General features: G+C 59.1%; 1 protein-coding gene across 1 annotated transcript in view; it reads left to right on the plus strand.

Moving 5' to 3' along the window:
• Window positions 1-22,800, plus strand: part of IGSF9B (immunoglobulin superfamily member 9B) — a 41,295-nt gene extending 18,495 nt beyond the window's left edge. The window contains exons 8-20 of the mRNA XM_061202525.1: window positions 1,434-1,576; window positions 1,853-1,993; window positions 2,076-2,192; window positions 2,430-2,580; window positions 3,363-3,474; window positions 5,525-5,700; window positions 6,772-6,998; window positions 7,738-7,822; window positions 9,624-9,785; window positions 10,044-10,089; window positions 10,651-12,300; window positions 19,571-19,692; window positions 22,592-22,800. Coding sequence (XP_061058508.1) covers window positions 1,434-1,576; window positions 1,853-1,993; window positions 2,076-2,192; window positions 2,430-2,580; window positions 3,363-3,474; window positions 5,525-5,700; window positions 6,772-6,998; window positions 7,738-7,822; window positions 9,624-9,785; window positions 10,044-10,089; window positions 10,651-12,300; window positions 19,571-19,692; window positions 22,592-22,800 — 3,341 coding nt within the window. The remainder of the gene's footprint in view (window positions 1-1,433; window positions 1,577-1,852; window positions 1,994-2,075; window positions 2,193-2,429; window positions 2,581-3,362; window positions 3,475-5,524; window positions 5,701-6,771; window positions 6,999-7,737; window positions 7,823-9,623; window positions 9,786-10,043; window positions 10,090-10,650; window positions 12,301-19,570; window positions 19,693-22,591) is intronic.
• Window positions 22,801-23,642: the final 842 nt, after the last annotated feature.

A 23,642-nucleotide genomic window follows, 5' to 3' on the forward strand; every position in this document is an offset into this window, starting at 1 on the left:
CATCTGAGCTGAGGACATTAGCAGAACAGCTGGTGACCCCGGGAGGCGGGCAGAGCATGGGCCTGGCGGTGGGCCCCCCGAGTCCCGACCTCACGCCCTCACGTAGTGATGCTGCTGGTGGGGGCAGGGGCCTCCTCTCCACTGTCCACAGCCGAGGACAACTCTCAGCTGCTGTCTTATGAGTCCCGAGTTCTTAAGAGCTGTGAGGCCCAAGGAAAGCTGTGTGACCCAGAACCCCAGGCCTGTCCCACCCAGAAGAGAAAAAGCTTTGATAAGTTACTTACTGTGTGCCCAGGCTGTGACGGTGCCAAGGGCAGGGCAGGCTCCTTGCGGAGCAGAACCCCTCTGCCTGTGTCACCCGGGCACGGAGGGGGCAATGGCGGAGGGAGAGGGCCAGCAGGGGTGGTCTCCAAAGGACGATGATCCACCAGGACCAAGGCTCCCATCCTCCAGGCTGTGGCCGTGTCTGCTGAGGGAAGCGTTTCCCTGTCTCCCTCTGGCACCATCACCCACTCCCACTTGTCGTTTACCTCTTTCCTGCCTTCAAAGAGAACCCGGGGGGTGAGATTTTCAGGTGGGTGAGACAAGGATCTTTGTTTCTGCTAAAAAGCAGTGTTCAGAGTATTTCCCATTCATAAACCCTTTGAAAACCTTGGAGGAGAAAAAAAAAAACACCTACCATACAAAAGTAGGAAGCTATGTCTAAATATATACTTCGGCCTGGTATTTATGTAATGCTCTTCTCCGAAGGGCTCCAGACACTAACAGAGCCGCCCATTCATCCCCGCCGCCTCCCGGGGAGTCCTGGGGGGAACCCGGGGAGCCGCGGAGGGGGTGACTCACCCACGTCACAGGGCTGCTGCCCCTGCTCTCCCGAGAAAGTTCCAGCGGCTCCGTGGCTGACTCTGCAGCCCACCTGCACAGATGGGAAACCGAGGCAGAGCAGAAACGCAGCCTTGTGGTTCCGCCCCTGGTCGCCGTCCGCAGAGGATGTGGGGCGAGGAAGGGCTTGGGGTCCCGCAGAGACTTGGGAGGGGTGCTGCTATCTTATGAGTCCCGGATGCTGAATGAGTCTTACGAGAGGCAGGATGCTGGCTTTGAGGTTGGGAGTCTAGGGGCTGGGGAGGCGGACACTGGGTCCCTGCCGGCTGCTGAGTCTACGGGCGGAGCTGTTTGAGGGGAGCTGCAGGCGGCAGGAGCAGCGGTGCCTCCGTGCATTCAGACGGGTGTTCTTAAGGATGCAGGGCTGGACAGACAGGACGGTTGCTGTGGCCTCTGGGCGGTCGGCCCGGGGGGTGGGCTTTGCCATCTCGTGGCCCCCGCTGGGCCGACACCTGGCACTGCGCCGAGTGGGGGCCCTGGGCTGCGGGGTGGCTTGGCCCCGGCCCCGCCTTCTCACCTCTGCTTCCCTCCCCACACCCCTGGCCCTGCAGACCCAGCCCGCGTCCTCAACATGCCCCCCGTGATCTACGTGCCTGTGGGAATTCACGGCTACATCCGCTGCCCCGTGGACGCAGAGCCACCAGCCACCGTGGTCAAGTGGAACAAGGACGGCCGCCCCCTGCAGGTTGAGAAGGTGCCGGAGGGCCGTGTGCCGGTCGCGGGAGGCCCCCGGCCCTGAGGTGCCGCCTCTGGGGATGTGGTTCCCGCCGGGGCCCCTCCCCTCCCCCCAGGATTTTGGGAGAGCAAAGCTGTTTCCGGGGGGCCGAGTCTGGCAGGGCCTGGCCGCTCTCGCTCCGCGAGACGCCGCACCCAGCCTGCGCACGGAGGAGCAGCTCAGGTCCGGCTGCGGGGCCTGGGCCGAGCACCGGCCCCTGACCCCAGCTCCCCCGCGCTGTCTGTGCCCCAGCAGAACCTGGGCTGGACGCTGCTGGAGGACGGCTCCATCCGAATCGAGGAGGCCACAGAGGAGGCCATTGGCACTTACACCTGCGTGCCTTACAACACCCTGGGGACCATGGGCCAGTCTTCCCCCGCGAGGCTCGTCCTGAAGGTGGGGCCGGGGCTGCGGGCGGCTCCATGCGGGCGGCGGGTGCCTGAAACGCCCGACGTCACGGCCTCGCCTGCTCTCCTAGGACCCCCCGTACTTTACGGTGCTACCAGGCTGGGAGTACAGGCAAGAGGCTGGCCGGGAGCTGCTCATCCCCTGCGCCGCCGCTGGGGACCCCTTCCCCGTCATCACGTGGAGGAAGGTACCTCTGGGCTCCGGGGCTCCCGGGGAGCGCGGTAGGGGCGCGGCCTGGGAACGGCGCTGTTCCGACGGGGCGGGGGCCGAGTAGCGACGGTGACTCCTGGTGCGGGGGGGCAGGGAGGGCTGCGGGCTGGGGCCCGGTGCCGCCCCTGTCCTTCCTGGATCCCTGAGTGTTGGTGGCTTCTCTTCTTCCCTGCCCCTCCTCCCTCCCTCCTCCCCGCCCCCGTGTTTGGCCAAGGTAGGGAAGCCCAGCAGAAGCAAGCACAATGCCCTGCCCAGCGGGAGCCTGCAGTTCCGCGCCCTGAGCAAGGAGGACCACGGGGAGTGGGAGTGCGTCGCCACCAACGTGGTCACCAGCATCACTGCCAGCACCCACTTGACTGTCATCGGTATGGGGTGCGGGCAGGCGGGCCGGGCTCCGGGTGCGGGGCTGTCTGCTCCCAGGTCCGGGCTGGGCCTGGCACAGGTGTCCCCTTACCTGGGGCTCCGGGCACGTGTGCCCACTTCCTCTGCCTGAGACCTCGTCCGCAGGACCTCGTGCCCCTCCGGGGACAGACAGCCACAGTCGTACAACAGCCCGTGCTTTTTGAGCATTTACCACCAGCTTTAGGCTCAGCACCTAGTGGAGCCTCACCACACACGTGTGTGAGGTGGGAGCTGGGGTTCCCCCCACGCTCGCTCATTGAGACCGAGGCTGGTCTGGGTGGGACGCCCTGCCTGGCGTCACTACACTGAGTGGTGGGCCCAGGACTCAAGCTCCTGCCGGAGCTGTTGACTGCCGTGCTGGGCTGGTGGGCGGCTCTCACGTTGGTGTTTGAGTCTCAGGCCAGAGAGCTGTGTGGGACGGGGGCCTTTGGGCTTTGCTTGTGGCCGTCGGCAGCGCTTCCATGCTCTCCAGACGAGCGCAGGCCTGGTCGGGGCGGATGACCAGGGGCTGGTTTCTCTCTGGCCCTTATTCCTATGCTCACGCATCTCCTGCTGGAAGGACAAGCCTGCCTGCGGGACGGTTTTCCTCCTCCAGCCCCATGACCCAGCAGGGCTGGGTGCAGCTCCTCAGAGCGTCCTTGTCCCCCTCTCTCCCCCGGGGCACCGCTTTTGCCAGGTGCACGAGGTCACAGCCCGGCTCCGCGGGCTCAGTTCCTCCCGCCTGAGGTGTCCCCTTGGCCTGCAGGCACCAGCCCCCATGCCCCGGGCAGTGTCCGGGTCCAGGTCTCCATGACAACTGCCAACGTGTCCTGGGAGCCAGGCTACGATGGAGGATTTGAGCAGACATTCTCTGTTTGGTACGGACCTCTGTGAGTCACCCCCGCACGCCTTGCTCTCTGCTTATCCCCCCACCACCGTCAGTCCCTGGGGTCAGGGGGCAGGTTATGAGAAGGGTGTGGCTCTCCACCTGCCCTACCTCCCTCCGGATGGTGGGGTGTGTTGCCCGGTGACCAGGCTCCGGGGGGGTGGGGTGTCTGGGATGACGACGGGGCTGGGGCCTGGATGGTCCATCACCCTGTGCTGTGCGTCCCCAGCTGACCTCGCGGCCCCTCCCTGTCCTTGGCTCGCTCCTCCAGCTTCCTGTGTTCTCTGGAGCCCGGAAGAGACTCCTGATGTTCAAGGGCATCGTAAGACAGCCAGCCACAAGCATAGATCTAACTTTTATTCTGGCCCTGCGCCAGTGGTTCCAGAAACCAGTGTGAAGTGGCGCTCACCTTCCTGGTCTTTTGTGCACACGTGCATTTTCTCTCTGGGACTGTGTGTCTGTCGTCTTTGTACCTGGTTATACATGCACTTAGCGAAGTGCAGAGATTTGAGATCTTTTCCAAACCTCGGGGTAGACAGACATCTTAATAATGCATGAATCAGGCTGAGGACAGGAGGTGTAGAAAAGCTGGGAAGAGGTGCCTCGGCTGAGGTCCACCCCTCGCCTTAGGATTTTCTCTCCCCACATCCCTATCCTGAGCCGAGCACTGGCCACCTGCATCATGGGTGACATCCTCGAGTGGGGAGGGTGAGCCCTCACCTTCTCCTTTCCAGACCTGTCTCATCTGGGTGTGTAGCCCCAGCCAGGCTCACCAGGTCTCGGGGGAGGAGGAAGCATAGTCGGGGGCACCTGGAGATTCAGGGAGAGCCCTCTGTATACTTCTCAGCAGCAGGGAGGTTAAGAGGGACCTGGCCTGCTTCCCAGACTCTGATTACCGAGGCGTTCTGAGTTCTGGATGCCAACTGGACCTAGGTGGTGAGCTTGGGGGGCTCGGAGTTGAAACGGAGCCCGCTCCCATCCCCACCTGTTCCCCAGGGCAGGCGGGACGCTGCCAGGAGGCTGCGTGGCCAGGGCAGGGCGTGTGGCCGCCTTTGGGGAGGCCCGAGCTGAAGGTCTGGGCATGGACTGGTTCCCTCGCTGCCTGCGGCTCTGCTTCGCTGTGTCACTCTGCTGCCTGCTGTGGTGCTGGGCGGGGGAAGGGCGGTCACGGGGCTGGGGAGGCCTCCTTCCCGCGCTGGTTTCTCTTCGCTGGGCTTTCGGCTGCCTCCGCTCCGATTCCTGGGCAGAGGCTTGAGCTGTGAGCCGTGAGCCCTTAGCCTGCAGGGGCCTGGCCTCCGCGGGGGTCCTCGGGCTGCTGAGGGATTGCGCGGCCAATCCCACGGGACGATGTGTCCTCCCCGTGGTGGTGCCGGGCACTGCGCCTGGGCGCTGGCTTCATGGCTGGCAGGGAGTCAGGTGGGCCGCAGAGCAAGGGTCGACCCTCACTCCTGGTTCCAGTGTTCTGTAGCCACAGCATGGCCTTCCTTGGTGACTTCTAACCCAGAAAGCCTTAGGGGTCCTGGTCCCCATCGTGGGGAAGCGCTGGTCATTTTTGTCTCGTGCCCAGCTCCTCCTCAGTGACTCAAGCCTGCTTGGACAGATTGAGCCCTCGGGGTCACGCAGGTCCCACTTTGGCTGTCCCCGGGAGGCTGGGTGGCCAAGGGCACCCAGCCTCCCCCTGGTCCTGCTTATCCCCACTTTCCCACTTTGCCTTGTTCCCAGTGTCCTCACTCCCAGGGCTGCGCCACTCTTAGGGCTCTGACCAGGGTGAGATTCTCCCAGAATGCAATTGGTAATTTGACCAGTATCTCGAGCATCAGTAACGCCAAGGGTCCCTTTTCAGAGAATAGGCACCAGTAGTGGCTGGGGACCTGGCTTCATGGGGACCAGCACAGCCACAGCTGGGGGGTTGTGACCTGTTCCTGACCTCTAACCTGGGGAGGCTGGGGCAGCGCCCCCAACTCCAGCACCTGTGTGCCCTCTCGAGTCTCCAGTGTAACCCACCCCGCGCCCTTGTCCCCGATCCTCTCTCTCTCGGGCAGGATGAAGCGGGCACAGTTTGGGCCCCACGACTGGCTGTCCGTGCCTGTGCCGCCGGGACCCAGCTGGCTGCTGGTGGAGGCCCTGGAGCCCGAGACAGCGTACCAGTTCAGCGTCCTGGCCCAGAACAAGCTGGGCACCAGCGCCTTCAGTGAGCTGGTCACTGTGAACACTTTAGGTGAGGCCGGGCCAGGATGCTCCTGGAGGAGCTGGGATGGAGAGCAGACATTTCCTGCCCGCTGTATGCGGGCGCCTTGCTAAGTGCCTTATACGACCAACACTGACCTCCCAGTAAGGGTCTGTCCTACCGTCCTGCGCGGTTTGTCCGGGCCAGGGTGCCTCGTGCCCCGTCTGAGCGCTGTGGGCTGCCCTGACGTGTCCTCAGATGGATGGAAGAGCTTCAGTTCCATCATTCCTTGTTGGCCCCATGTTTGCCTCTTTCTGTGGCCTCCCGGGGGGTTGGGGGTCCTTCCTCCTCCTTCTCTACTCCCGTCGCTCCCTTCCTCTGGCCCCCGGCCTCATCTGGTGGCAGGCGTAGGGCTGCCTCTTCCTCCCTGACCCAGCGGCTCACCCCGCCCGCCTGCTGTTGCATTTGGCCCCTGTCTGCGGCCAGAGAGGTCGCTGCGACCTTGTCCCGCATTCTTTCTTGCCATGGCTCATCCCGCCCCGGCCCTGGGGCCTGTTTTTCCACCTGGGCCAGAGGGGAACTGATGGAGTCAGCAGTGCTGAGGGAAGATGTTCCTCCTTCCTTGGAAGAGAATGAAAGATACGTTTTGTAGTATCTTTTTTTCTTTTTTAAGATATATTTGATGTGGACCATTTTTAAAGTCTTTGTTGAAACTGACCAGGGATCGAACCCGCACCCCCTGCATTGGAAGGCGAAGTCTTAACCACTGGACCGCCAGGGAAGTCCCTGTAGTATCTTTTCAAAGATACTGTCTTATTCAAAAGATAATTACATTCCCTTTTTCCCTGAAGTTCCTGACTCTTTTCCTTTCACGGAATCTGATGCCCTTGTGTGTGTCGTTAGAAGTGCTCTGGAAATGGAGTCAGGAGTCTCGGGCCCACCCGCCCTGCCCCCTTCCCTTGGGTCAGGAGGGCTCTTCCTGGGACACGTGTACTGAATTGACTCCTGCACCCTGGGGATGTGGCCCTCATCGCCCTGGGGTCACTGCCCCCACAGGGACGTGTGGGTAGAGGGGTTGCAGCGGCCTCGGCACCCCCACCATCACCTCTCCCTCCCCCGCAGCATTCCCTGTCACAACTCCAGAACCCCTGGTGCTGGTTACCCCACCGAGGTGCCTCACAGCCAACCGGACCCAGCAGGGTGTGCTCCTGTCCTGGCTCCCACCTGCCAACCACAGCTTCCCCATCGACCGCTACATCCTGGAGTTCCGCGTCGGAGAGCGCTGGGAGACGCTGGATGACGCCATACCCGGCACTGACGGGGAATTCTTTGCCAGGGACCTGTCCCAGGTGAGGTGCCTAGCGTTTTCCCTGCTTTTCTCAATTCCGGAAGTGACGTGACTCTTCCTAGAATCGCTGGAAGCTTTGAGTGACCAGCTCAGGTGTGTGTGGGCCAGCTGCGTGCCGTCCCACACCTGCACTCCTGTGCTCCCGGGTCTCTGGCCAGGGTTTGGGATCCTCCTCAGATAGCTGCAGCTGAGGTCCGCAGGTTCAGGGCCTGCCCTGTGGCCGCGGGGAGTGCTATTCCCGCTTGAGGGGTCTCCAGGTGCCGACACGAGCCAGGGTGGGCTGGGGGCCCAGCTCTCTGCTGGAGTCTGATGTGGGCAGAGGCTTCCCAGAAGGGTTGTCTTCCACTTGCCCAGAGTAGGGTCCCTCCTTTAACAATTCCGAGCCCCTGGAGAAGGTGGTACTTTTTTCCAGCTGACTCCCCTTAAACCGGGATGTCTCTCTAGTTGGAGAGGCAGCAGCTTATTTCTCAGATGCCCACTGTCTCACCCATCTTCCCATCTCCCTTCCCTGCATACTCTGGAGCTGGGATCGGCTCCTGAGAGCCCACGTGGCATCTCTGCCCAACTCTGCTTTCAATGACCTCACGTTGGTAGCTTGAAATCGGCCACGGTGGGAGTTATTTATCCCATGGAAATCGGCAGATACTCCGAGTCGCAGAGCTGGGGTGGGGGGAGGATGGGCGGCTGTTGCAGGTCCAGGTTGCTTGGCTGACGATGGGGTGTCCTCCCTGGGGCTGTAGGACACGTGGTACGAGTTCCGGGTCCTGGCTGTCATGCAGGATCTGATCAGCGAGCCCAGCAACATCGCCGGCGTCTCCAGCACAGGTACTTGGGGGAGGGGCGGCGTCTGTGGAACAGCTCTTGTGGGAAGAGGCTGAGCTGGAAGTAGAGGGAGAGCGCCAGCTGAAGCCTGCCAGGTGGGTAGGATTTCTCCATCTAAAGAGTTGCGTTCATGACCGTTTCTATAAGGTAACCACAGAAAGAAATCCAGTTAAGGTTCTTGTTAGAATAGTCAAAAAGGACTTAAGCTCTTTTGCTATAACATTTCTGTTCCTCCAGTGTCATCCTCTTGTGGGGCGGGGGGCGAATTGGAGCAAAGAGACAGAAACAGGTCAGCAGTACTTACTGACATCTCTCGTTAAGACGGCTTTGTAATTAGGGTGTTTCATTTGGAAAATTGCTGTTTGGTGTTGTTTTCCTCCATTCCTTCCTCTCCGTAGATATTTTCAGGCTAAATAAAGCCAACTCCCCAGCATTTTCTCCATGTATCTTTCTTTCTCTTGGCCCTGGTCCCATTTCTGTTTTCTCCAGCTACACTCCCTCACGTGTAGCAGGTCCCTCCCCCAGAAGTGGTTCCCTTGGTTTGGGAAGAGATTTTTGCTTAGTGATCCAGCAGTGGCTCACGTCCTCGGGCAGCGCCTGCAGAGACCCTCGGAGCCAGTGGGCGAGACCTGGGCCAAGAAGCTCGTGCTCGGGCCTGGGAGAGATATGGGGGCAGCGGGGAGGGCGGGGGTGGGCAGGCGAGAAAGCCGGGGGGTGGGGGAGCGGCTGTGACTTCTGTCGTGTGTACTAGGCACTGTGGAGCTGTTTTTTTCTACATGGAGGTGCCTGCTGTAGCAGCAGAGACAAGCGTACTTCTGTCTTGGCTTCCCTCCAGGGAAGAGAGCTGCAGCCAAGCTAGAAGAGAGGACTTGAGGGTTTGGGGGTGCCTCTCGTGAACTGTTCTGCATTCGGTGGCTTTATGTCTGGTTCCCGGTAGTCGGGAGGTTCCCGTGGTAAACAAGGATGCAGCTACCTCAGCGTTCCCTGTCTTGAAGCCTCCCACTTCCAAAGGCTGAGCCCTCATTTTCTACTCAGCCAGTCAGCATGATCTGGATTGTTTTAATCCATCGCTGTCATCGACATGGCAATGGATTCTGGCCAAATGTATCAAGATACGTAGGCTTCGCCTTTGATGAGCCTGCAGAGCAGCACTTACTAACACAACTGCCAGGTGACAAGCGACGCAGTGGACTGGTCCAGTCTTGGCTGTCACTCTGAGCTCTGCGAACCTGGGCACCAAGTGAGGCTCACTTCTGCCTGTAGAACAGGGACGTTGTTTGATGCCCCTATCCGTGCCAGCACGTGCCTGTGGTGACCAGGACGTGCTGACCCCCTGCGGAAGTTGCCTGCCTGCACCGTGATGGTCAGGAAGGGGCACCTGCGTTCTGGAGCAACAGCCCCGCTGCTGCTGCAGAGTTTCACCCTCTGGGCCCTGGTCCTATAGAGAGGCTGGTGGGAGTCACGATGCCCGTGTGACGCTTAGGCCCCTGCAGTGTCCAGTCAGCTAGTCACGGGTTCCGTGTAGAGCGTGCTGGTAGGTGAGGGTGGCTGGTAAGGTGCTGGGCCAGTGCAGACCATCACAGAGCTGGCGTCCCACAGGGAAGAGATAACAGATGGTGTTTCCTCTCCACAAGCCAGGTAGCGATTCCTCGGCTCTGTAAACGCCCTCTCTTCCGTCTTCCCGCCACGCCACCTCTTCATTTTTAGGGCGGAGCCTTAGTGATGTCTGTCCTACACAGTTGTGGAACCACCTGGGGCCCTGGGGAAGGAGGGTCTAACCCATGCTCTCCCCCTATCCCCCCAGACATCTTCCCGCAGCCGGACCTGACCGATGATGGCCTGGCTCGGCCGGTACTGGCTGGAATCGTGGCCACCATATGCTTCCTGGCTGCGGCCATCCTGTTCAGCACCCTGGCTGCCTGCTTTGTCAACAAGCAGCGCAAGCGGAAGCTCAAGCGCAAGAAAGGTAGGTGTCGCCTTGAAAACAGGGAAACTGGGACCTCGTGGGCAGAGCTGCCGATGGGACTTGCTTTGATGGTGGGAGAGTCGGCTGGGACCGAAACGAGGGTGGAGGCAGACCCGGTGGGGGCACGTGATCCTGGACCCGGACGTGCCAGATGCTAGGGTGCTGCCTCCCTGCGGGGCTTTGCTCTGGGCCCTGCTGACAGCTGGGGAGGGCTGTGTGGCGTCAGGCCTCAGCGGGCTCCCCTCTTTCTCCCTCCAGACCCTCCACTCTCCATCACGCACTGCAGGAAGAGCCTGGAGTCTCCGTAAGTGGTCCAGCCCCAGAGAGACGGTACGGCCGTCTGGGGTGGAGGGTGGAGGGCTCGCTCCGCCCCATGACAGTGTTTCCAAGCTCTTTTCCCTTAACTGACCTGCATGGTAATTTTAAGTTGTCCGCGCTAAGCGGGGGAGCAGTAGTGTAGATGACCCAGAATAGTAGACGAGCTGTTTCTTTCTTTGATTTTTTTCCGTCCTAACAGGTGTATCTTCTTAATGTGCCTTTTGCTTAAGTTACTCTTAAAATGAGCTTGCATTCCTTTAGCAGCCTGGGAGTGAAGTTGCAGGTGTGACCGGGGAGAGGTAGCAAACATAGGAGCAGGCAGAATAAACGTGGAAACGAGGTGTCCGTTTGGAAAGTGGACAGCACACGCCTAGACAGTTGGGAGTGGAGAGTCGGCCAGAGTATTTCTCGCCGGCACACGCAGCCCACCAGCATTCCTCCTCCTCACGAGCGTCCTCCTAGGCGCTTGTGGTGCTTTGCAGGGAGAACGGAAAGCAGTAGTGTCCTCTGAGCCGCCTCACGCCTCCTGCTCTCTCCCTGTCCCCAGCTTGTCCTCCGGCAAGGTCAGCCCCGAGAGCATCCGCACGCTCCGCGCCCCGTCCGAGTCCTCCGACGACCAGGGCCAGCCGGCGGCCAAGAGGATGCTGAGCCCCGTGCGGGAAAAGGAGCTGTCCTTGTACAAGAAGACCAAGAGGGCCATCAGCAGCAAGAAGTACAGCGTGGCCAAGGCGGAGGCCGAGGCGGAGGCCACCACGCCCATCGAGCTCATCAGCAGGGGCCCCGACGGCCGCTTTGTGATGGACCCCTCCGAGGTGGAGCCCTCTGCTAAGGCTCGGCGCATCGAGGGCTTCCCCTTTGCGGAGGAGACCGACATGTACCCTGAGTTCCGCCAGTCGGACGAGGAGAATGAAGACCCGCTGGTGCCCGCGTCTGTGGCCGCCCTCAAGTCCCAGCTGACCCCTCTGTCATCCAGCCAGGAGTCCTACCTGCCACCACCAGCATACAGCCCTCGGTTCCAGCCCCGCAGCCTGGAGGGCCCCGGCGGCCTGGAGGGCCGGCTCCAGGCCACTGGCCAAGCCAGGCCGCCCGCCCCCCGGCCCTTCCACCACGGCCAGTATTACGGGTACCTCAGCAGCAGCAGCCCTGGGGAGGTGGAGCCGCCCCCCTTCTACATGCCGGAGGTGGGCAGCCCCCTGAGCTCTGTCATGTCCTCGCCACCTCTGCACGCTGAGGGGCCTTTTGGCCACCCCACCATCCCCGAGGAGAACGGAGAGAACGCTTCCAACAGTACGCTGCCCTTGACTCAGACGCCCACCGGCGGGCGCTCCCCAGAGCCCTGGGGCCGGCCGGAGTTCCCCTTTGGGGGACTGGAGACCCCGGCCGTGATGTTCCCCCACCAGCTACACCCGTGTGATGTGGCCGAGAGTCTGCAGCCTGCGGCCGGCCTCCCCCGAGGACTGCCGCCCACCTCCCTGCAGGTGCCCGCAGCCTACCCGGGCATCCTGTCTTTGGAGGCGCCCACGGGCTGGGCTGGCAAGGCGCCGGGCAGAGGCCCTGCCCCAGTGCCCCCCGCCGCCAAGTGGCAGGACAGGCCTGTGCAACCTCTGGTGAGCCAAGGGCAGCTGAGACACACCAGCCAAGGCATGGGCATACCCGTGTTGCCTTACCCCGAGCCGGCCGAGCCGGGGGCGCACGGCGGCCCCAGCACGCTGGGCCTGGACACCCCGTGGTATGAGCCTCAGCCCCGGCCCCGGCCCAGCCCCCGGCAGGCCAGGCGCACCGAGCCCAGTTTACATCAAGTGGTGCTACAGCCCTCCCGGCTCTCGCCTCTGACCCAGAGCCCCCTCGGCTCGCGAACCAGCTCCCCCGAGCTCGCCGCGCGGGCCCGGCCGCGCCCCGGCCTCCTGCAGCCCGCCGAGGTGTCAGAGACCACCCTACAGCCGCCAGCTGCCGTCAGCTTCTCGCGCAAGTCCACGCCGTCCACGGGCTCCCCGTCCCAGAGCAGCCGCAGTGGCAGCCCCAGCTACCGGCCCACGGTGGGCTTCACCACTCTGGCCACGGGCTACCCCTCCCCTCCGCCGGGCCCCGCGGGGCCTGTGGACCACTTGGATGTATTTGGACAGACGCCTTCCCCTCGGAGGGTGGGGGAGGAGCTGCTCAGACCGGAGCCCCCCCCGCCGCCGTTACCTGCTGCAGGGTGAGTGTGAGCCGGCCTCTCCTGCCCACCTCCGCCTGGTCGTCTTCCTCCCCTCCCTCCCCTGCCCTCGCCCTTCCATCCACCGACTGACAGGGCTTGTCGGGACACGCTGCAGCATCCCTTCGGGAGAGGAGCGCTGGTCTTGGCAGCGGCAGGGCGCGGTCACTGGGGTGGGGGTGTGGCTTACCTGCCCAGGTACCCTGCCAGGGGCGTGAGGTATCTTCCCCACCCAGCCTAGAGCTCTCAGGAGGCCATCTGGGGGCCGGGGAGAGGACATGGCCGGGGGAGGTGTGGTGTGTCCCCATGAGTGGTCCCCCGGGGCCTTCTGGAGTGGAGAGCCCACCACGTCCCCGTGAGCCTGGCTTTGGGTGGTTCCAGGGTTGGTCCAGAGACCTTGTATCCAGCCTCCTTTTCTTCCTCAGCCTCTCCTCCTTGAAAGCAGGACCCTGGGGCCTGACTTCCCTGGACCAGCAGGCTCCCGTCCCCAACCTCCTGCCCTTAGCAGCCTAGTGCGTGCCGCCTCCCCCCTCCACCTGGCCCCCCAGCCTCCCTAGAGGCTGCGTCCTGGAGGCTGGGAGCAAAATCTCAGGCCTCTGAACCGTGTGCCCGAGCCACACACCCCACCCCAACCTGTGTGCCTCGCAGGGAGCTGCAGACAGACAGACAGACAGACAAGCCCCTGCGATCAGCCGGCCTGGGGGAGCCCACTGTAAACTGTAGCAGCTGGTGTGCCAGGTACCAGTCAGCCTGGACGCCTGCCCGTGTTCTTTCTCTCTGGTCTTTCTTCTGCTCTCCTCCCTCCTCCTCCCCCCACTACTTCCTCCCAAGTCCGTCCTTCTGTCCGTCTCTCTTCCTTCTCCATCTTCTTTGGGTTGGCCCGACTTGCTGGGAAGAGCCTGCACCGTCCGTCCGTAGTCCCCCATCCCTCCTGCCCCCCCGCCCCGGTTCCGTCCTTTGGTCTCTTCTTGATGTGGCCGCCTGTGCAGGGGAGCAGAGTCCAGAGGAGGCTGGCCTGGTGGTAGGCAGACGGGAGGAGGTCGAGAGGAGGGAGCCCAGCGCCCTTCCCTTGCCCCCTTGACTCCCCCCGACTCTGGTACCTGGAAGCACAAGCCTCACCTCCCACCCCGGCTCAGGTGGGGAGCAGGCTCGGGAGGTGGAGGAGTGCTGCGTGCTGTCTGTGCAGGAGATGCGGGGGGCTGTGCCCTGTCGTCTGTGCTTTGTGCAGCCCTCATCTGCTTCGTCCCATCGTGCCGTCTGGGTCTCTGTCTCTCTCCTTACTGCTCCTCACCCCATTCTCTGGCCTCGCTTGTCGCTTGTTGGTTCTCTGGTCCCCGTGCTCCTCCCCTTCCCTCTGGGTGTGCGTGGGTGGTTCCCTCGCACCCATGTTGATAACCGCTTTGTTTCTGATTGATCTCAGCTATCTGGGCAGTGTTGTCGAGACAAGCCTCTCTTCAGCTCAATAGGTAAGGGAGCTCCGGCTGGGTGGGTGGGCAGGGGGCGGACCAGCGGACTACGGGCTTCCGCAGGGCCAGCGCTTCCTCCACAGGGGAATCCAGACCACAGCCCTCACCCCTCTGTGGGGCGGCAGCCTCCGCTCCGATGGCGCGCGGCTTCTGGGTCCCCACGCCCTGCTGCTGCCACAGCTGCCGGGCCTCGCTCGCACCGCCTCGCTGCAGCTTCTGAGCCCCTCCCAGAGCCTCCCTGCAGTGTTTGCACTCAGACACCTCGCCATCTTGCTGCCCAGAGCTTCCCACAGAAGCCCTTGGGGCCCTGCATGCACCCTGAGGGGCCTAGAATGCCTACGAGCGCTTTGCACCTCTGCACCTTGGAAACCTGGCTGGGCATGTGGTGTCTCGGAGCACCGGCCCCTTTCTGCCCGGTTTCCCCAGTAGCAGGCGTAGAGACCCCCTTCTTCCCTAAGCCCCCTGGGTGCAGATCTTCCCCTGGGGTGGCCGCTCCCTCACTGTCCTCTTGGGATCCTGCTGATGATTGGTCCTCCCAGGAGCACGGGGCTGGGCTGTGGCCCTGCTCCTTTCCTCACCAGCCGGGTCTTTCTCAGGACCAGGCCACCTGTCGTCCTCTGGGGGCAGGGGCAGGGAGAGGTCACCACTCCTGAGCCTGCCCTGCAGCCTGTTGGCTGTCACAGGACTGAGGCGTGGACCTCGCCCGCGGGCTCACGTTGCTCTCAAGGCCCCTGCAGTAGCCACTCCTGATCTCCCTGGGCCACAGCTCCGGGAAGGGGTCTTGGAGGAGCTCCGCCGGAGGAGAGGACAGGCCCCCGGGCAGAAGGTAGCTCTGCTGTCCGTGTGGGCGACTCCTCTTCCAGGTGGAGGTCTCAGGACCTTGACAGCAGAGGGGTGCCAAGTCTCTCTGAGAGGTTTCTGTGGTCACCTGAGGCCTGCTCAGTGTCATGGCAGCTGACAAGGTGCTTCTTTTTGCCGCGGACGCCAGTCTCGTGCTTGGCAACAAGCAAGTGCAGGCACCAGGCACTCAGATGGGAGTGGGAGCCTCCTCTGGGCGCTTCTGGCTTCCCGGGTTGAAGTCTCTGCATCCCTTCCCCACCTGGAGATGGCAGGAGGGCTCACGGTCCTAACTCAGGACCATCCGTCTCCTCTAGTCGTAAGGATGGCCTCCCGTAAACAGGACGGCCGTGCCATCTCCTCATGATCTGCAGCTATGAGAGTGTCCGCAGCCAGAGGTTGCGGGATTGTGTGAGGCTGGCCGGGTGCCACGCCACAGCCATGAGCTCGGGGAGACCAGGGACAGCGTAGTTATGAGCGGCCAACGGGGTGACAGTGATGGGACCGCCCTCCACCTTCCTGCTGTCCTCCCTGCCCCCAGTTGTGACCCCGCTGCTGCCCACAGAGGAGTGATGACTCCAGGCCCAGCTCTCACTCCACTCCGGGAAAGTGCCTGGGCCCGGGCCCCGTTCTCGTTTGTGGCCCCCTCCCCGGTGTCCCCACCTGCCAGACCGGGGGGGCTGAGTGTCCTCTCACTGCTGTGGTAAACCCAGAAACCAGGGGCACGATGTGGGATGGTTTCCGCCCGGGCCGGCCAGCTCTCCAGCCTTGGGGAGTCAGGCCCTCACCGTGCTGCCTGCCGAGAGCTCTGGGTGGAGGCTGCTGGGCCCTTGCAGGAGCCAGGCTCCTCCTCGGACGCCCCCCTCACTCTGCCTTTGCATGTGTCCCCGCTGGGTCTCGTTGGAGAAGGTGTGACTCGTCTCGTCTACGTGTGTCCTTGCTCTGTTCCCACTTCCTTCGCTCTCCCGTTCCTGCTCCCGCACTCCCCGCCCCGCCCCTCCTCCTCCCCCTCTTTCCTCCTCCTCCCAGCTCCCTTCTCGGACCTGTCCCTTTGTGGATGGGGCTCTCAGTTCCCTGTCTGACACCAGTAGCAGCCCTGTTCTTGCATCCCCTCTGATCCCCTTTCCTGTTCATACTGACCTTGGCCTCCACGAGACAGGTGGGTTGGGAGCGTGCTGGGGCCCCTTGTACTGGGTGAACCTTGGGAAGGAGGTCCCGTTGGTAAAAGCCTCTCCCGAGTTCGGAGGCCACACACTGGGCCCACCAGAGGGGGGCTGTCTGTGGGCTGGTGGGCACCGATCTCCGGACTCCTGGCTGGCTGTGCTGTGACAGAGGGTGGGTTCACCCATGTCCTGGCTTCATCGTGGATGTGAGTGGGTTTCCTCGGTCTCCACCCCAGTCCTGTAGTCAGACATCAGAGTGTGCGCTCAGGAGAGGAAGGAAGTGCTCCTTCATCGCTGCCCTGCCTGTCACCGGGCACAGCAGCCGCTGGGGGTAACGGCCAGCTCTTGGGGCAGGAGGGCAGGAAAAGTCCGGAGGATTTCGACTGTCCTGCCCTGTGGTTTGCCTTTTTGAACCTGGCTGTGTCTGTCTTCCACTGCTCTGGGTGAGCATAGAGATATAACGCAGCTAAGGCCTCTGGGGCTATATGGTTGTGATTTGGATTTTGTATGGATTTTATAACAGGTGAGAGAGAAAAAAAGAGAGTGTTAAGGTCAATTTCAGGCTGTCTTTGGTAGGTGTGAACCACAAAGAAACACCTGTGGGACAGAGAACTGGGGTTCATGGGGAACACAGTCCGGAGAAGCCCCTGGGCTTTAATTTCAGGTCTTCACCTTTCAGTAATGCTCGTACTTTCTGGGGGATGGGGTCCAAGTTTGCTGAATTCTTGTGTGTTCTGGAAGAACTGGGGCTGACTGGAAAGAGAACTCCGGCCTCACCTCCCTGGAGGGCACCCCACTGGTCAGCCCTGGCCTACCTGCTGCCCTTGTTCCAGGGATGGGATGGAGCTGCTTCACCCAGCTTCCTACTGTCTGAATGTCATCGGCACCTCCAAGTGCCCTGGGGGGCTTGGCGTTGATAGGGGACATGGTCCCCCTTCCCCCTTCCCAGAGAAGGGAGGTGGTTTGATTCCAGTCTGCTGGGACACATTTCATGTGACTTTTCTACATAATTAGCTGAATATAAAGACCCATTTTGCCCCCTCCCCTGCACCTCCCGTCCTTCCAGACCCTTGCTTTTATTTTTTGCCTCCTGTACCGGGAGAGTGTTCCAGTGCCTTGGGGAGCCTTCTCGTGTCGTGCATCTGAGCCCTGAGCACCAAGCCAAATGCGAAAACAGGTGGATGGCAGGTGTCTTGGAAGAGCTGGAGCTTGGCTGCTTCACAAGGGAAAATTGGCTTCCCCCCCACCCCAGTGGATTGTTGCTGCTCGGGAATCATTGCCTGAGGGCATCACTTCAGCCAGCTTTCTCCCTCCCTGGTCTGTCTTCTCTGGCTCTGCCACCGAAGCAGAGAATGTCAGTGACTGGGGCAGCGAGTGCATGCAGGGCAGGCTGATTGCTCAGGTGAATGCGAAAGCAGTGTTTTCCTTCCATGTAGCTTCTGTACCTGTTTCCCTGAGGAAGAAGCTGGACACGCAGTTTATCTGATGTTGAGAGTCCTGGCTCTTATCCCGTGATAACTGGATTATAAGACAAACTGCCTAACTTCAGTTTCTCCATCTGAAAAGTGGGGTCAACACAGTATTTGCCTCTTAGGGATGTTGTAAGGGTTAAAGAAAATTACTGCAGGGAACATAGATCAGTGCCTGGCATGGTAAGTGGTAAGTAAATGCTGTATGATAAAAGTGACAATAGTAGTAATATGTTGCTTGTAATAATAATGTTGTCCCTGGAAGTTTCAGCTGGCTTGGAGAATCCCTAGGAGTTTTCGGGGGCACCCTGTACCCATTTCTCTCATGCCCAGAGGGTCACCCTGAATTGTGTTGTTTGCTTACTGGACCCTGGGTCCACTTGCTTGTCATGCACCGCCTCAGACTGTACACCATTCATTTGTATGGCCTTTTGGAAGACGCTGGCCAGGACCGGGAGGCAGATGAACTGAGCTGTGGATTCATGTCTTTTTCCTTTTAGGCAGCACGAAGAAGCCTTAGTCCAGGATGAGCGGGGGGGGGTGAGGACGTGGCATCAGCTCTGGGAAGTCATGCTCCCTCATGCCCTGGCCATCTCTAACCTTTGTCTGCCTCCCAAGTTTCCTTCCAACTGCTGCTGTGCAGGGTCTCCATGGGTAGGCTGCGGGGTTTGTGAAAGAGGAAGGAAGGGGGAGTTGGCAGTCAGGTCTTCGGGGTGAAGACCCGACCTCCAGTGGTGAGCTGGACTCCTTCTCTCTGACACCGTGTGCATGTAGCTGGGTTCTTAGTTCTGTGCTCTTAGGGGGCTGTTGAAAATTAATACGTCTCTGACCTGAACTTGGGAGGAGCTTCTCCATGCTTTATCTACTAAAGGACGATGGAATGATGGCATCCATCAAAGAAGATGTAGGTTGCTTCACTGTCAGTTAGTGCAAGAAACCCCCGGAACCAGAGGCTTATCTGCAATTAGTCTGTATGTTTTTCTTTCTCATCCCTGCAGAGATATCTGATGTTGGGGGGATGCGGCTGTAGTCTTCCCACCCCTCTTTTTTTTTTTTTTTTTTTTTTAAACCTTAGATTGCTTGCTCACCACCGGGGACTTTTTTCCCCTCCCAGGTTTGGCTGTCCTACTCCCTCCTATCAGAATTTACCCACCACTGATTGTGAGGGAGATGGAAGAGGGAGGTGTGGGGATGGAGGGAGAGTGACTCGCCCCCATCCACCAGTGTCCTGGAGTGTCCCTGCTTCCTTGATGGCGTGCTAATGCCAGCACTGGAGGGAAAGAAAGAGCGACCTGTCTCTCTCTTCCCCCCCTTACTCCTCAGGGTCCAAGTTTGGCTTACTTTGAGAAGAAATGGCATTGATCCATATCTTCTAGATTTTCTTCTTTTATGACCCTTGAACAGTTCTCTCCAGTAAGCGCAGACTGTCACAGACAGTCCATCCTCTCAGCTCTCTTTGGGCCCCTTTGTCACCTGGGCAGCACAGGCTCCAGTTAAGTTGTTGCCGTTGTCCTAACCACGCAGTTGCTCTGTTAGGCAAATGGCTACACCCACTCGACAACCGGTGCAGAAAGAGATGCTGACGTAGCTGGTCTCCTCTCCCATAACCTTGGTTTCTCTGTCAAATCTTAAAATATGGGTCCACTGGATACCTGCTGTGGATGTCATGGGCTTTGCAAGCCTGCCTGATTTGGACACTCTCACTGTCACAACCCACTTCCATCCTCTTCTGTTCTCTCACGTGACTGATGAAGCCTGAGCCCAGTCTGCTGCTGAAATGTTGGTGGACGACAGCTGTTAGTTGCTGTTGGCTGCCGGGGTTCTGCCTGCATCTTGGCGATGGAGGGGATGATGTCACTGGGTATTGGGTCCCCGTCCGGCCCGGCTTTGTCTTTCCCGGAGGAGGACAGTCAGTGGGGTGGGGTTGTTCTCCCCCTCCTTTAATCTGCCCTTTACTTTTCATTGCAAGGTCTTGACTGTGATGATCCACACACTTCAGACATCAAAGCTGCTTCCTTCTCCGACTTCCTTGCCCCAGCTGGAGTGCCATGTGATGGGTTCGCCGTTAAAGCCCGTCTCTCCCTTTCCTAGGTCATCTGATGGCTCTACAGATTGGTGTCCACCTGCAGCCGGCCTCCCACTGCTGGAGTTCTCCGTTGGGGTTCTCTCTTCCAGGAGCAGCAGGAAGGCAGGTGTCAAGGAGCCGTCGCGGGCACCTGGGACTCCGTAGAGCTGTGCTCTGTCTCCTCTGGGTCAGCTACTTGGCTTTCTTCCAGCTCCTCTTCCAAAGCTCTCTCGTCCGGGAGCTGACCTGTGCCTCTCCAATTGTCCCTTCCAGGACACATCCACCTGAGCCTGGGAATGCTGCTGTACCTGAGAGGCTGGAGGCTCTGAAATACCAACGGATAAAGAAGCCCAAAAAGTCATCCAAGGGCTCCTCGAAGTCAAAGAAACGATCCGGTAAATGTCGAGAAGCACCCTGCTCCTCTCTTCCCACCCTGACCTGCCGCTATAGGCTTGTCTGGCTCAGGATCCCAGCCCTGGGTTCTCTGCACAATCGACTCCTCCAGCTTATCTCGTTCTTCGCTTCTCCTTAATACTAATTGTCAAGTAATACACAAATAGAATTTTCATATCAAAAAATGAGAAAAGTAAGGTTAAAAGTCTCTGATCATCCTCCCAGTTCTGTTTCATCCAACCTGGGAACCATCCTTCTTGGGGGTGTGTGTGTTCAGAACCCTTCTGTGCATACACCTTTAGAAAATACATGGCATTGTTTTAGTGTATTTTTCTTTTTTGGCTGCGTTGGGTCTTTGTTGCTGTGCGTGGGCTTTCTCTAGTTGCGGCGAGTGGGGGCTACTCTTCGTTGCGATGCGCGGGCTTCTCATTGCGGTGGCTTCTCGTTGCGGAGCACGGGCTCTAGGCACGCGGGCTTAATTAGTTGTGGCACACGGGCTCAGTAGTTGTGGCTCCCGGGCTCTAGAGCGCAGGCTCAGTAGTTGTGGCGAACAGGCTTAGTTGCTACGCGGCATGTGGGATCTTCCTGGACCAGGGATCGAACCTGTGTCCCCTGCATTGGCAGGCGGATTCTCAACCACTGCGCCACCAGGGAAGTCCCCTGTATTTTTTAACAACATAAATAGTACTTTTTTTTCTCATTCTGCCATATGCCTTGGACATATCCCTATCTTCTTAAATATTTCCTCTTTATCATTTCAGGCCTCTGGTTGGACATGAAATTCTGGGGTCCTACTCAGTGTTAAGGGGTCACTGTGGCATGGACTCAGCCTCTGCGGGCTGGCCAGACTTTTCTCCATGAGATAGAGTGAAATTGCCTTATTTCATAAAAAGGACACCACTACTGAAATGTGTGATGTTTATCCAGCAGCGATAGGTAGCTTCTAATATAGTGCAAAAATAATTCAGCCCTTTTTCAGACTTAGAAAATTCCTTAATATTTATCATGTGCTCTCTTTTTACCAGTGGTTTTAGAAGTGCTGTGACAGGCCGTCCAAGAAGACCACTGCACAGCTTCCTTGCCAGTCTTTCTTATCTACCAGAGTGCGACTTTCTGCAGAGGCTGGGTTATGGAAGAGTGATACACAGAGGCCCTTGAATCTTTGGGAGGCAGTGAGTACTTAGTTCTCACTTAGCCTTCAGGTGGTACTATTATCCTGTTAGTTTATAGGTTGGAATACTGAGGTGGAGAGAAAGAAAATGAATTTTTTAGGTTTTGGGAGAGAAATTAGAGCCCAAAGCTGAATTTTCAACCCATTTAAGCCCATTTCAGGTTAAGACCCGTCTACATACCTACCTACCTATCATTTATCTATTATCCCTTTTTTTTTTTTTTTTTGCAAAAAAGTCCCACGAGATGCCTGTATTCTCTGTTGTTCTGCTTGCAGTGGTCCTGTTCCCTGTCATATGTTCACAACTCCCAAGTGCCCCCCGTCTTTAGCCCGGATCTTGTCCATGACCTCAAGTCTCATATTTCCAGGTGCCCACTCCACATGCAGCTGGACGTTCTGTAAGCCTTTACCGTGTCCAAAATACAGTTACTGATTATCCAGATGTGCTTCTCCTCGGTTCTTCCCCAGTTTCATAAAAGGCACTCCTACCTGCCCAGTTGCTCAGGGTACTTCATCCTTGACCCTCTTCCTTTCACGTCTTACATCCAGTCCATCTGGTAAGGTCTGTTGACTTAACTTTTAAAACACATCCTGAATGTGACCACTTTTTTCTGTCTCCAATGCTAAAGCTGAATTACGAGTCATTCCCATCTCTCACCTTGCCCAGAGCAGCGCCTCCTCTCTGGCCCTCCTGCCTCCGTCCTGGCTCCTGCGGTGTATTCAACACACAGCGACCAGAGTGAGTTTTAGAAAGTCACGGGAGTGTGCACACACATACACGCATGCATACGTACACACACACTTCTGATTAAAACCCTCCAGAAGCTTCCCCGTGCGATCAGAACAGACTTCTGCCTGCCCTTCCTGCCTCACCGACTCTGCCCACTCTGCGTTACCGTGATGGCCTTCCTTCGGTCTCCAGAACAGGTCACGTTTGCTCTTAGCCTGGGGCTTTCACACTGTGGGAACACTTCTCCCCCAGGTCTGTGGAAGGTTCATAATTCAAGGCTCGCCTCGGTGTTACTCCTTCAGAGTAGAAGCAGTGCCTCACTCATTTGCCGTTTAGTGATCCTATTTTATCTTTCTTGGTAGCACTTGCAGTATCTGACAGTTTTATATCTGTAGTTTTTAAGTCTTTATAGTTTGTCTCTTCCTCCCCATTGCCACATTGAAGTATAATCTTCTAGAATGCAAGGGCTTTACCTCTGTGTCCCTGGCAGTCCAGGGTGGGCCAGACCTGACTCTCATGTGTATGGATAAAATCTGTGTGACGTCCGTCACTGCTTGGGGGAGGCGGTGGGGGAAAAAGTGTGCTGAGTCCCACCCCCAGTACCTAGAATGATGCCTGCTACCCAGGAGGCACTAAGAGACGTATGAATATTTCTTTAATATCGATAAATAGAAGAAATGTTAGGTAAAAGGTACTGAATATATTCCGTATTAAATACCAGATGAACAAGAGATGTTGCTTGACGAGATCTGTGAGCCTGCAGGAAGTAGAGCCACAGCCGTCCTGCCTCCTGGCTCTCACTAGGACAGCACCTGGGGCGGCCCCGGGCGCTGGCCCTGCGTGGTTTCTCTGCTGCACGTTCTGCACTGGGGTGATTCCGGCGCGTGACGCGAGAGGCCGGGCACCGTGCCCGCAGAGGGCGGCTGGGGCTGTGAGGTTGCCTTCTCCCTTTCACCACTCTCTTCTCTTTTCCTGTGTGTGTGCACCTGCTCCTCCCCAGATGGTTCTGCCTCCCAGGCTCAGAACCTTCCAAACTCTCAGGTCCTGTGGCCCGATGAAGCTGTCTGCCTCCGGAGGAAGAAGAGACATTCCCGGCCCGACCCCTTTGCCCGCCTCTCAGACTTGTGCCACCGCCAGCTTCCGGAAGACCAGACGGCAATTCTCAGCAGCGTGGAGCATGATGACCCTGGCCACGCCACTTTGCTGTGATGCCACAACTTAAGCGTCCCCTGGGCGAGGATGCTGGCCGAGGGGCAAGGGTGGGCACGGGCGATGGGTGTGCGGGGCTTCGTCCTCTTCTGCCGGTGGAGGGGTGGCCTGGCCGTTAGTTTCCAGGGCTGCTCAGACCCTGGTTCTGCTTGTTCCCCCTCTGGCCTGAGCGGGTGTCTTCTCCTCATCCTGGCCTGCTGGCCTCCTGTCCAGGAGAGAGGGCTGAGGGCAGACTGGCCGCTGTGGCTGTGTGTAGAGCTCGGGAAGTGAACTGGGGACGGGGAGAGAGATGCCTCCTCCCCCGCCTTCCCCTCTTCACTGGATGGATTTTTCCCACCTCCTCAAATATCTCTGGAGTGCAAAAGAGGAAGCAATGGCTCTCACTGCTGTCTGCTTCTGTTCAGTTTCTCAAGTCCTGAAAGAGGGCTGGACTTCCTGCCATCTTCCAGACTCTACATATATATAGATATAGATGCAAATGCGTATGTGTGTAGTTTGTGGGTTTCTTTATGTATATATATGTACGTGGAAGCAAATGCTGTTTACTTCTGTGGTCAATGGAAGGAGGAGGGAGAGGGCAGCTGGCATGTGGGCTTTGTGAGAGGGGCTGGCGGGGGCCCTGGTGTCTATATCTCGGGAATGAGTCCTTCTGAAATGGGATTCATGCCTTCTCAGCTGAATTCCCCGTTTGTCTTGACCTTCTCCCATTCAGAGTGGAAGCAGGGGCTTGCCATGGTTCCTGCTGCCTGCTTTGGGGGGTTCAGCAGTGAGTTACCACAGAACTAAACACAGCCTTTATTTCTTGGTTCTGGGTGAAGAAAGGGGGCTGGTGAACGGCCAGA

The sequence above is a fragment of the Eubalaena glacialis genome, chromosome 10, assembly GCF_028564815.1.
Source record: "Eubalaena glacialis isolate mEubGla1 chromosome 10, mEubGla1.1.hap2.+ XY, whole genome shotgun sequence".
Lineage (NCBI taxonomy): Eukaryota > Metazoa > Chordata > Mammalia > Artiodactyla > Balaenidae > Eubalaena > Eubalaena glacialis.